Source organism: Mus caroli, unplaced genomic scaffold, assembly GCF_978045245.1.
Source record: "Mus caroli unplaced genomic scaffold, Mus_caroli_1 scaffold_8, whole genome shotgun sequence".
Taxonomy (NCBI): domain Eukaryota; kingdom Metazoa; phylum Chordata; class Mammalia; order Rodentia; family Muridae; genus Mus; species Mus caroli.
In genome coordinates, this window is record NW_028227263.1 from 103756152 (window position 1) to 103771217 (window position 15066).

At 44.1% G+C, this 15066-nt stretch overlaps 1 protein-coding gene across 1 annotated transcript; it reads right to left on the reverse strand.

Annotated features, from left to right (window-relative positions):
* Window positions 1-944: 944 nt before the first annotated feature.
* Window positions 945-13946, reverse strand: LOC110298336 (uncharacterized). The gene is made up of 6 exons (XM_029479556.2): window positions 13761-13946; window positions 12181-12274; window positions 11372-11600; window positions 8805-8931; window positions 8463-8561; window positions 945-3795 (listed from the first exon to the last, which is right to left on the reverse strand). Exons 3-6 carry the CDS (start codon window positions 11441-11443, stop codon window positions 1421-1423), a joined length of 2673 nt encoding a protein of 890 aa, XP_029335416.1. The 5' UTR covers window positions 11444-11600; window positions 12181-12274; window positions 13761-13946; the 3' UTR covers window positions 945-1420.
* Between the last annotated feature and the right edge of the window lie 1120 nt (window positions 13947-15066).

The window sequence follows — 15066 nt, forward strand, 5'->3', positions numbered from 1 at the left end:
ATAAATAGTTCTTTGACTTCCATACATGTGCCATGGCACTCATGCACGCACGCACACACACACGTACAACTTCACTATTTATTGTCTTATATGTCAATGATTCTATAACAAGTGGTTGGGTCTGTTTATGTAGTTCACTACAAATGGAACACATGGAAAACAGGTACAATGAGTTAATATGAAAGAGAAAAGTTATAAGGAATAGTGAATGCTACAGAATTTCACTTATGGGTTTATCTCAAAAGCTACTTGTATATGATGAAAAGATTACTAATTATTGACAGTGCAGTTTCAAGATGGTGTGACTCGGGGATGGACTGTCAACACAAATTAGATTCTTTTTTTTTTTTTTTTTTTTTGGGTTTTTCGAGACAGGGTTTCTCTTTATAGCTCTGGCTGTCCTGGAGCTCACTTTGTAGACCAGGCTGGCCTCGAACTCAGAAATCCGCCTGCCTCTGCCTCGTGAGTGCTGGGATTAAAGGCGTGCGCCACCACGCCCGGCACAAATTAGATTCTTAAAAGAAGAAACTGGTCAGGAAAACCCCACTAGTCTGAGGTAGCACATAAGTAAGTACTGATGTCATATAAACAAAAGTGTGCAACCAGACATACATATTAGTCACATTTTTGACAGAGAACAGTATCTTGTTTCCTTTCTTGCATTATAGAAACATTATTATCCCACAATAAATAGGAATATCGTTGATACGAAAATCCCCCAAATTTTCCTATAGTCTGGTAACAAATGTGTCTTTTGCCATCTTCTATAGAGAAACATTTCTCAGCCCATTGCTTTAGGGTTTCCTCCTTGGATGAAAACCCGAAATCAGATTACAAATGTCTCTCACAAATAATGTGTCTATCAATAAGCAGTGTATATCTAGATATTTTAAAGTACAGAAGAAATAATGTACAATAAACTCCTTTTTTTAAAAAAAAAGATTTATTTCATGTATGTGAGTACACTGTTGCTGCCTTCAGACACACCAGAAGAGGGCATCGGATCTCATTATAGATGGTTGTGAGCCACCATGTGGTTGCAGGGAATTGAACTCAGGACCTCTGGGAGAGCAGCCAGTGCTCTTAAGCCATCTCTCCAGCCCCAATAAATTCTTTTAAAACATTCTCTTCAAGTAATTTAAAGATTATACCTCAGTTAGGAATATGCTTATAGACTATGAGGAAATGTGCTTCACACAAAAACTGAGCCTGAAAAGAACTGTGTCTGGTATGAGCTGCTTGCTATTTATTATAATCTGACATGCTGTTAAAAGCCTTTTAACACTCAGAACACAGTAGTGTCTCTCTCCATTCTAGACCCAGTGCTGCACATCCAGTTGGGATGCTCTCTGCATTTCTATGTAGAGATGATGAGGGCCCTTCAGTGGGTTGTATTATGGAACAATTTCCTATGGCATTGCTAAGGCTTCTTGCAAGTGTGAGTCCGCTGATGGCATTTCAACACAGACTTCTGGAGGAATGCCTTCCCACATTTTTGACAGACAAAAGATCTCCCCCGAGTGTGAGTCATCTGATGCCTAGGTAAAGATGACTTATTGTAGAAGCCCTTCCCACATTCAGGGCACACATAGGGCTTCTCGCCTGTGTGAATTTGCTGATGGGACATCAGTGCTGACTTCTGGATGAAGGTCTTCCCGCATTTTTGACAGACAAAAGGTCTCTCCTTAGTGTGAGTTATCTGATGTCTATGCAAAGATGACCTGCCAAAGAAACCCTTCCCACATTCAGGGCACACGTAGGGTTTCTCGCCAGTGTGAATCCGCTGATGATCTCGAAGTTGGCCCTTTGAAGCCAGGGCCTTCCCACAGTCACTGCATTTGTAAGGCTTTTCCCCAGTGTGTATTCTCTGATGTGTCCGCAGTACTGACTTCTGACTAAAGGCTTTCCCACACTCACTACATATATGGTGTTTTTCTCCAGTATGAATTTTCGTGTGTAGATTGAGGGACGATCGTCGGCTGAAGGCCTTCCCACATTCGGAACATGCATAGGGCGTCTCCCCGGTATGAATGCGGAGATGCTCTTTCAGTTGGGAGGAATTGCTGAATGACTTCACACAGTAGTCGCATTTGTAAGGTCTCTCCCCTGTGTGAATTCGATGATGGACCGTCAGCTGGGATGTGTGACTGAATGATTTCCCGCAGTAATGACACGTATAAGGCTTCTCTCCTGTGTGAGTCTGCTGATGAGATGTCAGCTGTGACCTCTGAAAGAAGGCCTTCCCACATTTATGACAGACGAAAGGTTTATCCCTAGTGTGAGTTATCTGATGTCTTAGGAAACCTGACCTACCATGGAAGCCTTTTCCACATTCGGTACACACATAGGGCTTCTCTCCTGTGTGAATTCGCTCATGCTCTTCCAGTTGGTACTTAGACGCCAAGGCTTTCCCACAGACGCTGCACTTGTGAGGCTTCTCCACCTTGTGAATTCGGCGATGCACATTCAGCGTGAATGAGTACGTAAAGGACTTCCCACAGTCCCGGCACTTGTAGGGCTTCTCCCCCGTGTGAACCCGATGGTGCATCTTCAGTTGGGATGCGTAAGTGAACGACTTCCCACAGTCGCTGCATCTGTGAGAATTCTTGCCCAGGTGAAGTCTCTGGTGAGTGCTGATCTCGGACTTCTGGTTGAACGTTTTCCCACACTCGCTGCATGCGTGGTGTGTTTGTCTGATATGGATCTTCTGGTGAACGGTGAGGCTTGACTTCCTCTTGAAGGCTTTTCCACAGTCACCGCATTCATAAGGTTTCTCCTTCATATGAATCTGGTAGTGCACTTTCAGTCGGGACGTACAGCTGAACAGTTTCCCACAAGCGGTACATTTGTAAGGCTTCTCCCCAGTGTGAATTGTCTCATGAGTGCTGAGAATTGACTTCTGCTTGAAGGCCTTCCCACATACGGGACACACGTAAGGTCTCTCCCCTGTATGTATCCGATAATGTACCTTCAGTTGGGATGTATTATTGAATGATTTGCCACAGTCCCGACACTCATAAGGTTTCTCGCCAGTGTGAATTCGATGGTGGACCTGCAGGTTGGACGTTCGACTAAATGACTTCCCGCAGTCGGGACACTCATAAGGTTTCTCTGGGTGAGTTTCTTGATGGGAGGCAAACTCTGTCTTCTGGAGGAAGGATTCCCCACACTTGTGACAGACAAAAGGTCCTTCCCCAGCCTGAGCTGCCTGGTGTTTACAGAAAGCAGACTCGTCATAGAAGACTTTTCTACATTCCGTGCTTTCATCTAGTTTCTCACGAGAATGAGCTTCTTTCTCTGTCAGTTGTTGTTTTTGGGTGGGGACTTTTCTGCACTGGTTACCTTTGCATGGATTCCATCCTTCACGACGAATTGTACAGTTAGCATTAGAAGAGTCTTGCGTGAGGAGGTGAGCAGATGTAATAATATCATTCAGCTGTTTTGTGACACTGCCTTGTTCTTCACCATTTGCTTCAAGGTTAGGATTCAAACGTTTTGCAAGTAACCTTGGAGCTCCCTTTTGTGTAGAAAAAAGGTTAGATACGAAGGGAGTGGTCTTCCCCGGCTCTTTCCATCCACAGTCTGCTCTCGCTGTTTTCTTGTTAAGGGAAGCACCAGGACTCCAGGGTGGGATCTGGTTTTGCCCATCTCTTTGTGCAGGGTCAGGATCTTGCCACAGTTCTTCTAAAATCGAGCACCACAAGCCATGCCTTGTGACTGCGCTCGCCTTACTAGTTTGGAACGCTGCCTTCTCAGACGCTTTCTGCTGAGGAGTGTAAAACTCTGATTCCACTTCTGGGAGAAGGAAAGAGATGACAAGAATATGCACAGTGAACAGGATGGGTGAGAAATCACAGAGTTAATAAACAACACGAAGAAAAAAAACCTGTGAGGTACTTATGCCAACGAGCAGAGCATGCCTAGATCCCTTATGACACGCCACACATTAGCCGTGGGACACTTAACTACCAGGCAACTTTCTTTATGATGGAAACGAACTCATTTTATCCCACAAACCATCTCATACAGCAATTACAACCGCTTTCCTTGTTTACAGATGAAGAAACAGTAATGTGAATTCTTAGATCAGTGGTAAAGATGGCTGAGATAATCTGTGGGGAAGATTGTCTGGACGAAGGCAATGAATTTGACTCACGTAGGAGACCTAGTGAGGTGAGGGGTAGGGGAAGAAAGTGCTAAGGCTGCTACAAGGTAGCCAAGAGTTGAAAGCAAACAGAGACCAACAGAGCAGAGGACTTCATCAGTTCTAGAGAACAGCATACTCATGCCTTTGGCCCATTTGTTCATCTAGTTGAGGACTCACTGTCACTGTTGTTAGGGATGGAAGTTTACTTAATCTAGAAAAGTATTCTCTATCTCTGAACCATAACCTAAGATCAGTAAATTTTCCTTTTTTTTTTAAACATCAATTTACACATATAGTGGCCTTTCCTTACTTTTCTGATCTCAACTCTATATAAGCAGTTATAAGCATCTGCTGCTTCTGTAGAAGGCTGGAGTTTAGTTTCCAGCACCCACAGCAGGAACCTGTTAACTCCAGCTCCAGAGGATCCAACATCCTCATCTGGCCTCTGTGGAAACCCTGATACATGTGGCATTAATTCACACACACACACACACACACACACACACACACACACACACAGACACAGATAAATATAAATAAGAAAAATCTACAACACTGATCACATATATCTAAGGGATATCTACAGAATATTCCATCCAACAGAAATGGAATACAATCCTCAGCAGCCCATGGAAGTTCCTCAAAAACCAAACAACAGATCGTATGCTAGGTTACAAAACAGATCTGAGCAATACAAAAAAAGCTGGAAAAATGCTCTGCATCTTACAAGACCATAATGAAACAAAACTAAAAGCCAACCAGAAAGGAAACCACAGAAACCGCACAGATACATGGACATAGAACAGTATATTCTGAATTAACAGTGAGTCACAAAGAAATCGGGGAGGAAATAAAAGCATTTCTGGAACAAAATGAAGAGGAATGCCAACTTACCATGATCTTTGGATACAGCTCAGAGAGTTCCAAGAGAAAGGTGGTATCTGAGATAGTTACATTCAAGAAATCAGAGAGAGTTCAACTTAATGATGCAAGTAAAGGTCTCAAAGAAGTAGAAGGAGAAGGAGAAGAGGAGGAAGAGAAGGAGGAGGAGGAGGAGGAGGAAGAGGAAGAGGAGGAAGAAGAAGGCAAAATCTAAAGTAGATGGAAAAAAAAAAGATCTAACAGAATACACAGAAGGAAAAAAAGGAGATTGGGGTTCAAAAGACTGCCCAGTTGTTAAGAGCACTGACTGCTCAGTTCCTAGCACCCACATGGCAGCTCACAACTCACTGAAACACCAGTCCTAGGGGATCAGATGCCCTCTTCTGGCCTCTGTGGGCACTGCACACACATGGTGTATATATGTTTATGCAGGCAAAACACCCAACCATACACACTTAAAAAAAAAAAGTGAGATCGAAAAAATTCCTAGCCCAACTGACAGGAAAAGAAGACTCAAATTAATAAAATTAGAATGGAAAAAGAGAATATTACAACAGATTCCACAGGCATACAACATACTGGGGAGTGAGTACTTAGAAATCTTACATTAAAAAACAAAAAATTAAAAAAAAATTTAAGAGTAAATGATTAAAATTGTTGTCACATATGACCTAGGAAAATTAAAACCCTGCTGGGTGTAGTGGTTTATGCCTTTAATCACAGCACTTGGGAGGCAGAGGCAGGTGGATCTCTGAGTTCAAGGCCAGCCCAGTCTACAGAGTGAGTTCCAGGATAGTTAGAGCTATATAATGAGACCACATCTTGAAAAACAATAACAAAAGAAGACAATAAAACAAAGAAAAAAACCCAAGGAAATTAAGTCAAGAAGATATAAACAAAATCGATTCATAAGAAGCAACAGTAAAGCACCTGCATGCAAAGAAAAGCCCAAGAGAAGATTCACTGGGGGATCTTCCCAAATCTTTCAGGACCCGGCAATGGCAACGGCAACACTCCTTAAACCTTTTCATAAAGGAGAAAGGGGGGAAACATTACAAGACACTGTACGAAGCTAGTGTTGGCATCTAATACCAAAACTGTAAGGACACAACACAACGACAACAACTACAGCAGCAACAACAACCACAACAGAAACTACAGAATAATTCCCTTGATAAAAATGGACACAAAACATCTTAGGAAAAAAATTTCAAAGCACATTCAAGAATTAAGAATATTAAGAAGCATCTTTAACAAATTGTGCTGGGACAACCTGTAAAAAAAATGAAGCTGAATCCCCATCTTTCTCTTTTCTTAAAAATGTTTATTTACTTTGTTTCATGTGTGTGGGTATTTGCTGATAGTGTCTGTGGGGATCAAATCCCCTAGAACTGGAACTGCAGACAGTTGTGAGCTGCCGTATGGGTACTGGGAACCAAACTTGGTGCTGTGGAGAGCAGCAAGTCTCTTAAGCCCCGATAAACAACTTAGACTGAGAATCTTAATACAATAGATAGCATTCTAGAACTGCTACCAAGAGAGAGAAGCAAAGCTTAAAGATACAGGCATGGGGGGGGGGGGGTGTGAGATGGCTCAGTGGTTAAGAGCGCTGACTGCTCTTCCAAAGGTCCTGAGTTCAAATCCCAGCAACCACATGGTGGCTCACAACCATCCGTAACGAAATCTGATGCTCTCTTCTGGAGTGTCTGAAGACAGCTACAGTGTATGTATATATATATATATATATATACATATACATATACATATATATATATATAAGATATGGGCTAGGACTTCTAGAAAATGACTGCAATACCACAGCAAAAAAATTCCATGAACTGATAAGCGGGGTTATATAAAAACCCGTACAGCAAAAGAAACAGTCACCAGAATGAAGAGGCAGCCTATATAATGGGAAAGAACATGTTATAACTATAGATTAATATATAGACTATGCAAAAATTCCCCAATCAATCAATAATCTGTTTAATGGATAATTCTCAAAAGGTATTCAAATGGCCAATACACATTTGAAAACATGTTCAATATTTTTAATCATCAGAGAAACACAGTTTCAAACTTCTCTCATATTCTAGGTCACCCTAGTCAGAATGGCTATTAAGAAAAGAACCAGGGCTAGTGGGATGGCTCAGTGGTTAGGAGCACTGACTGCTCTTCCAGAGGTCCTGAGTTCTATTCCCAGCAACCACACGGGGGCTCACAACCATCTGTAATGGGATCTGATGCCCTCTTCTGGTGTGTGTGAAGACAGCTACAGTGTACTCATGCACAGAAAACAAATTAATAAATCCTTAAAAAAAAAAAAAAAGAAAAACAAATAAGAAACACCCAAAAGGAAAGCTACCCCCCCCACCCCGTGCACTGCTCCAGGGTGTGTCAACTGCTGTAGCCACTAAAGAAGTCCTCAAAGAACTAAAAACAGGACTACCATATGACCCGGCCAGACCGACCTGCCTATATGCCGGAGGGACTCTGTATGAACATAAGCAGACATGTTTGCAGAGCCGTATTTATGCTGCACTGAGACATGGAACCAGATGTCTCTCAAGAGATGAAAGCATTAACAGAATGCAGAACATACACGCAGAACACACACCTCATGGGTTTTTAGTTAGCCATAAAGAAAAAAACCAAGATCCTGACAACTGTAGCGACATGGATGGGACTTGCTATGATGCGAGGGGAATTAAGTGGCACTCGAAGACAGGGTACCGCATTTTTTTTTAGAGGTGGACTCTAGATTTTAATTTCTGCATAGGTATGTCTGCATGTGTTGTATATAAAGAGTCGAAGTAGGAAAAGGTACTTCAAAAAAGGGGATCTTAAAGGAGGAAGAAAAAAGAAAAAGAGTAGTGGAACATATATGACATGCAGGCAGAAAGGAGACAATTTGTAGCAAGGAGAGGGACCAACAAACAGGACGGGGCTGGAGGAGGTCAACAGGGGAAAGGCCAGGAGAGGAAAACTCGTGACAGCTATCACAAGAAAAAGACAACGAAACTAACTTAAAAAAAAATCCAATGAGACTATCACCAGCTATGCTGAAAGCTTTGTATCTCACAAGTGTATCTTCTCCATGCTGACACAGCTGTCAGTCTGTCTATACTTCTGCCACACTGAGACTGAGCCCAAGGCTCTCTGCATGTCAGCCTGCCACTCCACCACTGTGATATGTGTCCTCACTCCTGGTCCGTAGTTACAAAGTATTGTAGGATTGGCTGTAGAGAGGTGGTGTCAGGGCAAGCCTGGTGCCCACAACCCTGGTCCGTACTCATAATGCACTGTAGCATTAGCTGTAAAGAGTTGGGAAGCAGACAAGCTCGGTGGCCACCACTAGGGGAGAGGATGAATGAGGAAGGCTGGTGCCGGCCCTCTAATACCATCCACCTCCATCTAGGGCCTACTCACTCACCTTGACACCAACAAGGATGTGGGAGCTTGGCCTCTCCTGTCCGTGCCTCCTTTCTTTTCTTTATCCTGAAGATGGCCCCAGGGCTAGGAACAAGGTAGCCTGTAGTTGGAAGAATATCTGCTTAGTGTGTAGCTTTAGAGGTCATCCAATAAGCTTTGTACTGGCTGATTGGAAAATTAATATCTTGTACTGGGCACAGAGTAATTAACTCGGAGTGTCAAAAAGTAATTGGGACAAAGCATGGGGGAAAACTACTTTTGATATCCCGCCATGTTCTAGCAAAAGAAGAAGGAAGTATTTTCAACGAAGCCCATCCTGGATCCCCGAGCCAGCCATGCTCACCCACTGCCAAGAGGTGGCTGTAGATCTCCAGCATCACGTCCTGGTACAGGCGTCTCTGGGCGGAGTCCAGGTGTCGCCACTCCTCCTGGCTGAAGTCCACAGTCACATCCTCAAAGGACACCAATCTCTGTAACAGAAAAGGTAACAGTCTATGAGACACAGTCCATTCTGCAGTCTATGAGTGCAGTCCATTCTGAGTTACTCTTCACCGGAGAGGTGGACAGGGCACACAGCACAGCAGCTCAGCGGTTCTTTACTATGACAGATCATTCAGCTTTCCAGAAAATATCTATTCCATATTATATGAATCATATATAATATAAATATATATTACATAATGTGTGCTATAGAAATATTTCAGAAGTCAAGAAAGTTCATAAAAATATCCATCTCTTGTACACTCAGATTTTCATCCCCAAAGCAGCCCGACATGGGTTGTCACGAATACTTCACAAAGGAATAAGCAGTTTGACACTTAAAACTAACATTATTCTAGGCTTCAGAGAAGGCAGCTCAGTGGAGTGGTGAATTATCACGATTTGTTGAGAACTAGGCGAGGGAGGAGCGCTCAAGACTGAAGAGTTTGCACAAAATCGACAGCACTGTATCATTTTAACTTGGGGAGTTCATTTTCATTTTCACTAATTCAGAAAAATCCCACATCAAAATACCTCCAGGATCTTTGGACATAAATAATCCATCCACGAGCCAGAAGACAACTCACTGAAAGATATATTACAAAATTTTTAAAAAAGCTTGAAATTGTCTCTTAAAACAATAACAGGTAGGTGTGGTGCATGCCTTTAATCCCAGTGCTCTGAAGAAAAAGGCAGGTGGACTGCTCTCAGTTCAAGGCTAATCTGGTCTAGGCTGTGAATTCTAGCCAGAGAAGGCTACACAATGAGACTCTGTCTCAAACAAACAAACAAAACAATAACAACTATTAGACAGATTAGAAAGTTAAATAAATATTCTGCCAGTAAAAGGAAAAAACAAAAAAACTTTAATATAGAGAATTAGGGTGAAGGAGATGGCTCGGCAGGTAAGGGTGCTTGGTGTCCTACCTGACCATGACTTTGATCCCCAAGATATACAGAGAGAGAGAGAGAGAGAGGGAGAGAGAGAGAGAGGGAGAGAGAGAGAGAGAACTGGAAGTTGTCCTCTGACTTCCACACAATGCTTGAGTATGCACGTACCATTCCCCTACAATGAATGAAAACAAAATCTAAACAATCAATAATTTAAAAAAATACAGTGGGGAATCAAGTTTGAACAAACGACAGGATTTCCAGAAGAGGGAGTGAAAAGGAAATAAGTTTCTGACCCACACAGCACACAGAGAGTAAGGAAGTGATTTCCAACCTATACACTGACTCTAGCCAAAGGACAGGTGCGGCTACAGAAATATTTCCAGTGCATCTCTACAATGTGTGCATGCATCTGACAAGCTATTTCATATATAAGTAATGACATGTATGGTGTACTGGAAGAATCTTGTCCAGTCGTGGAGCTGTGTGAGAAGTCTGAATGCTTGTGAGCAGACAAGACAAGATCTGTGACCTCAGTTTCTTCAAAAGCTATGGAGTTGTCCTTGGAATGGGTTTTCATGCTCCTTCCAGGTCAAGTGGATAGGAGTGAATTTACTTCCGATTACTCATTACAACTGGCTATTGTTATTTGTTTATGTGTCTCTGGAAAAACATGGTTTTGCTGTGTGTGGCTTGTCTGCCCCATAAACCTTGCCCTTGTGATTAGACACACCTTACACATGTGACTCCCCTTAAACCCTCTGAATATAAATTATCTGATGCTTGGAATAAAGTTGGTCACTGCATGAGACTTTAGTCTGCCTCTGTTATGGTTTATGTATGTTCTGCCCAGGGAGTGGCAGGCACTACTGGAAGGTGTGGCCCTATTAGAGTAGGTGTGTCACTGTGGGTGTGGGCTTTAAGAGCATCATCCTAGCTGCCTAGAAGCCAGTATTCTGCTAGCAGCCTTCAGATGAAGATCTCAGCTCTGCCTGCACCATGCCTGCCTGGGTGCCACCATGTTCCCTCCTTGAGAATAATAGACTGATTCTCTAAACATGTAAGCCAGCCCCAACTAAATGTCCTTATAAGAGTTGCCTTGGTCATGGTGTCTGCTCACAGCAGTAAAACCCTAAGACAGCCTTATTTCTTGGCTCCATTCTCTCAGGTCTCACTGCCTCCAGAGCCGTAAACAGTATGGATCTTAATTTTTGGCACGGCATCCTCAGTCACTCGTCTCTTAAGACTTACCCGCCACGCATCCATGGCAAATGAACTCCTTCAAGAGATTCACAAAACAACAGTGGCTATGAAATGGGACAAGAAGATACAGGATTGGGGATATTGTGGGGAGCACAGGTTTGAGGGCTGCATCTACCTAAGTGCCAGGAGGCAGGTCAATGAGTGACATGACAGACTAGGAGGTGCAGGAGTATTGGCCCCTGTGCTCTGCTCTTAGCCGGAGGAGCCCAGGATCTGCTACTTCCCATATCTGTCCTCCAGTTTTAGAGAACTGGGCCCTCGGCAGCTGCTGCTTACCTCACAGGACCCTTCCTGCTCCTGTGGGTGCAGTCTCTGGGCCTTCTGGGACAATTTCATGTCAGCAGGCATGTTCCCTCTCTTGCCTCTTTGCTGGCAGATGCAATTTTCTCAGGAACTGGAAGCTGGGTGAGTGGCTAGAGGTTCCCAGGAGAGCAGCTGAGCAGAGAGGCCAGCTGTGGTGAGGTAGAAAAATCCCCCAGCCTGGCTGATGTGGCCTGCCTTTGACCTAAAGAGACAGCAGAAAGCCCCAGTGAGGGAATGACCTTGTATCCTCAGCTAACATTTGCCCATGAGTTTCTAAGTGCCCAAGACATGCCCAGTGTAGACATGCTAGAACAGACAATACTCAGAAAAGCCCTGTCTGGTATTGACCAGGGTGATGACAAAGAAAACCCAAACACCATAATCTGGGGTCTGGGAAGATGGCGCAGTGGGTAAGAGAGCTTGCTGCACCAACGTAAGACCCTGAGTTCAAATCCCCAGCTATCTGAAAAAGGCAGGCTTGGCTACAAATGCCTGTAAATCCAGTGCTGTGTGGGACAAAGAGAGGAGGACCTCTGGGCTCACTGGCTATCAGCCTAGCTCCAGGTTCAGTGACAGACCCAACCTCACGGGAATAAGGCTGGAGCAGGACACTCAATAGCTTACTCTGGCCTCAGTGCAGGTGCACTTACAGACTTGACCTATGCCCACACCCACATGCATATACTACATACAACACACATGCTAAAACCCCAAACAACCCCCCTTCCCTGAATTACACGCCAAACACGATAGTTAGGAAGGATTCACTGCAGCTGCTGTACCTTTGACTTGTGAGGAGATGAGGAATTAACCTCGCTGTTGTCACAGTGAGGGCGCAGGTGTGTACCATGGGCACTGGGGATCCGCCCTCAGAACCTGCATAGAAAGACACATGAGAACGAGCAAGCTTTCAGGCTGCTCCTTTTTCTGAGCTTTCTTAAGCTGTTCACACACAGCCCTCCCCAGTCCCCAACTTTTTGAGACATAGCCTCACTGTGTTGCTGTAGCTGGCCTGCAGCTCTCTGAGTGCTGGGACTAAAGGTGTGCGCCATCGTGCCCAGCTCTCACGAGAGCTCTTTTAACCATGCCATCACATTGGTACAACCATTTCTTTCAGAAATGACAACTAAGCTTATGGGCTGTTCCAGAACGCACCCTAAGAGGAAGAGCAGGACCAGTCTCGTTCCTTCCCTACTCTAAACCACACCCAGTGGCCATGATCTCGGGCGGTCTCTGTGTGCCCAGCACCCAGAACCCTTTCTCCTTCTGCCTGCCTTCTGAGAGCAGAGATGTGGTGCAGTGTGGTGTGGTGATGGCCACTCCTGGCTCTCTGTGCCTTTCTAGACATTTTCGTTTTCATCTATGCCCACGTTGACATCCTGTTTCCCTTCCTTAAATTCAATGGCTCAATCCCTTCCCTGCCTTGGAAACCCTGCACATAAACACCAGGCCCTCCACACAAAACATTTCTCCCCTGTCCACAATGTTTTTATGGTAAACAGGACATATTCACTGTTATTCTGGACTTTAAGTAACCTCTGATAAGTGGACTTACCACAGGGTTAATTTAACCACAGGGTTAAAATGGGCATACCTAGTTCCCCAGAATGTTATTACTTTGGTAGCCAAAAAATGTTCACCAGAGATGACAATTTACTAGTTTTCAGAGAATCTTCAATAAACTCAATAGTGATACCCAAGGAACATACATCCTCCAATAAGGACACAGGGTCCTTCTGCTCAAGTGCCAATCACTGACTCTTATTGTGACCATATGGTCTCAGCAGAGGCAGCATTGACCCGCCTCGTGTCCCAGCCCTCACATAAAACGGCCCGGGGATTAGGATTTGCCTTTTAAACGTTTGTTTTGCAGCGATAGCTCCCTACAGGAGACTACATGCTGGGAACGAAAAGGTCGGGTCTTACAAGCCTTGCTGCCTGCACAAAGGCTCAACTTGCAGCATTGATGCCTGTGCCCTCTTCTGTGCATATGCAAATCCCCTGGCTTTTGTTCCATGTGTTCTTAGTATTAGTTCCGCTGGCAGAAGCCACAGGCTGACCGAGAATGGCTGGCTTTCCCAAATTAAGCCCAAACCACAAATAATCTCATTTTCCATTTGTATCTGCCTGTTCTCTTCTCGCAGGCTATTACTAGAAAGCAGCGCGATCGCCCTCAGAGACGCTAGTCCCAGGCTTGCGGTAGCTGGCTGCACTGTCTCTCTCAGCAACCCTGCTCTCCCAACTCCCATAGAATTCCCACCCCAGCTCAACCAGGGCATCCCTCCAGTAGTGGTGTCAGCTGTCACTCAACACAAATCAGCGCTCAACAGCACAGCATCCTCCCTGCGCCCCTGCCGCTCACCTCTCACAACAACGCAGAGAACTCTGCACAGGACGCGCAGTGCCCCTCCCTGCGACTTCCGCCCCCGGGCTCTCAGTGTTAGAATCCAAACTCTCGTGGAGTGCGGGCAACAATAACAGAACCGATCTGCTCGGAGATTTAAGCGGATATGACCCCTCCAGACCACTTCCGTTTACTGCGAATCACTGTTCTTTGCCACCCTTCCACACCCCCTTTTTTTCCCCTTGTGGAGGCTGGCGAAGCGCATGCGCGCTACTATTTGTGACGCTACAACTTGCCAATACTTCACATGGATCTTCCTGTAGTTTCTGTTCCTTTAGGAGCTGTCATGACCACTCCCACAATACAATGATACAGGGACCATCATCACAGTGTGCACATAACCAGGCAAAGCTTGTGGACTGTGACACAGTGAAAGTCCAAGGCTGTCTCATATTTTCAGGGGATTTTACTTCCTACCTATACGTGTATATCAGTTATTTCCAAGAGACCGGGACGCTGCATATTACTAAAAATACCATTTTTTTCTGTATATTCTCAGGGACTTAAAAAATTTCTTTTTTTCCTCTAAACTAAGAAGTAAATAAAAAATAAATTAATAAATAGAAAAAAAAGAAAAAAATTAAGTTTGTTGGGAAATGGGAATTGAAGCCATGTGGAATCTAAAGATGAAGATCTGAAATAAATGTGATACTGAGGCTTTTCATGGAGACCAGAGGTGGGGGGAATCTGTTGTCAATGTCAAGTGTTTTTATTTTAATTCTTCATTATTTATTGTGTGTTTTGCATATATAAGAAATAGTGTAGAGGTAGGTGGAGAGGGAGATAATGATAAATGGAGAGAGATCAGTTGACGACGAAAACGTGCAGTACAGTAGAGGGAATGAATCCATAGGTCAAAGTCGAATATCCGAACAAAATGAACGATTGTGTGCAGTATCTCAGGTTAGCATTCTCTAGTTCTGTGTAGACCAGAGTATAGCATTGAACATGGTATGATCCCCTGCTTCTGCTTTCCAGGGCTGGGAGTGGGGGTGGGGGAATATGCCATCATGCCTAGCTTCACATATGATTTTGATTATCTTGAGAACAAATTATAATAGTGGTGCTCTTATGACCAGGGTTTTGTGTCCAAAGATACAGCTCCGGGGGTCCCAAAAAGTAGTCTCAGCCACCCATCACCACATGCCAAATTATATTAAACCACATAAAAGTTAATGTGCAAATAACAACTTCTGATTATTTCTCTGCTACATCTCAGCATATGATTGATACCCACACCCACGTATTGCCTCCCGGGCACCAC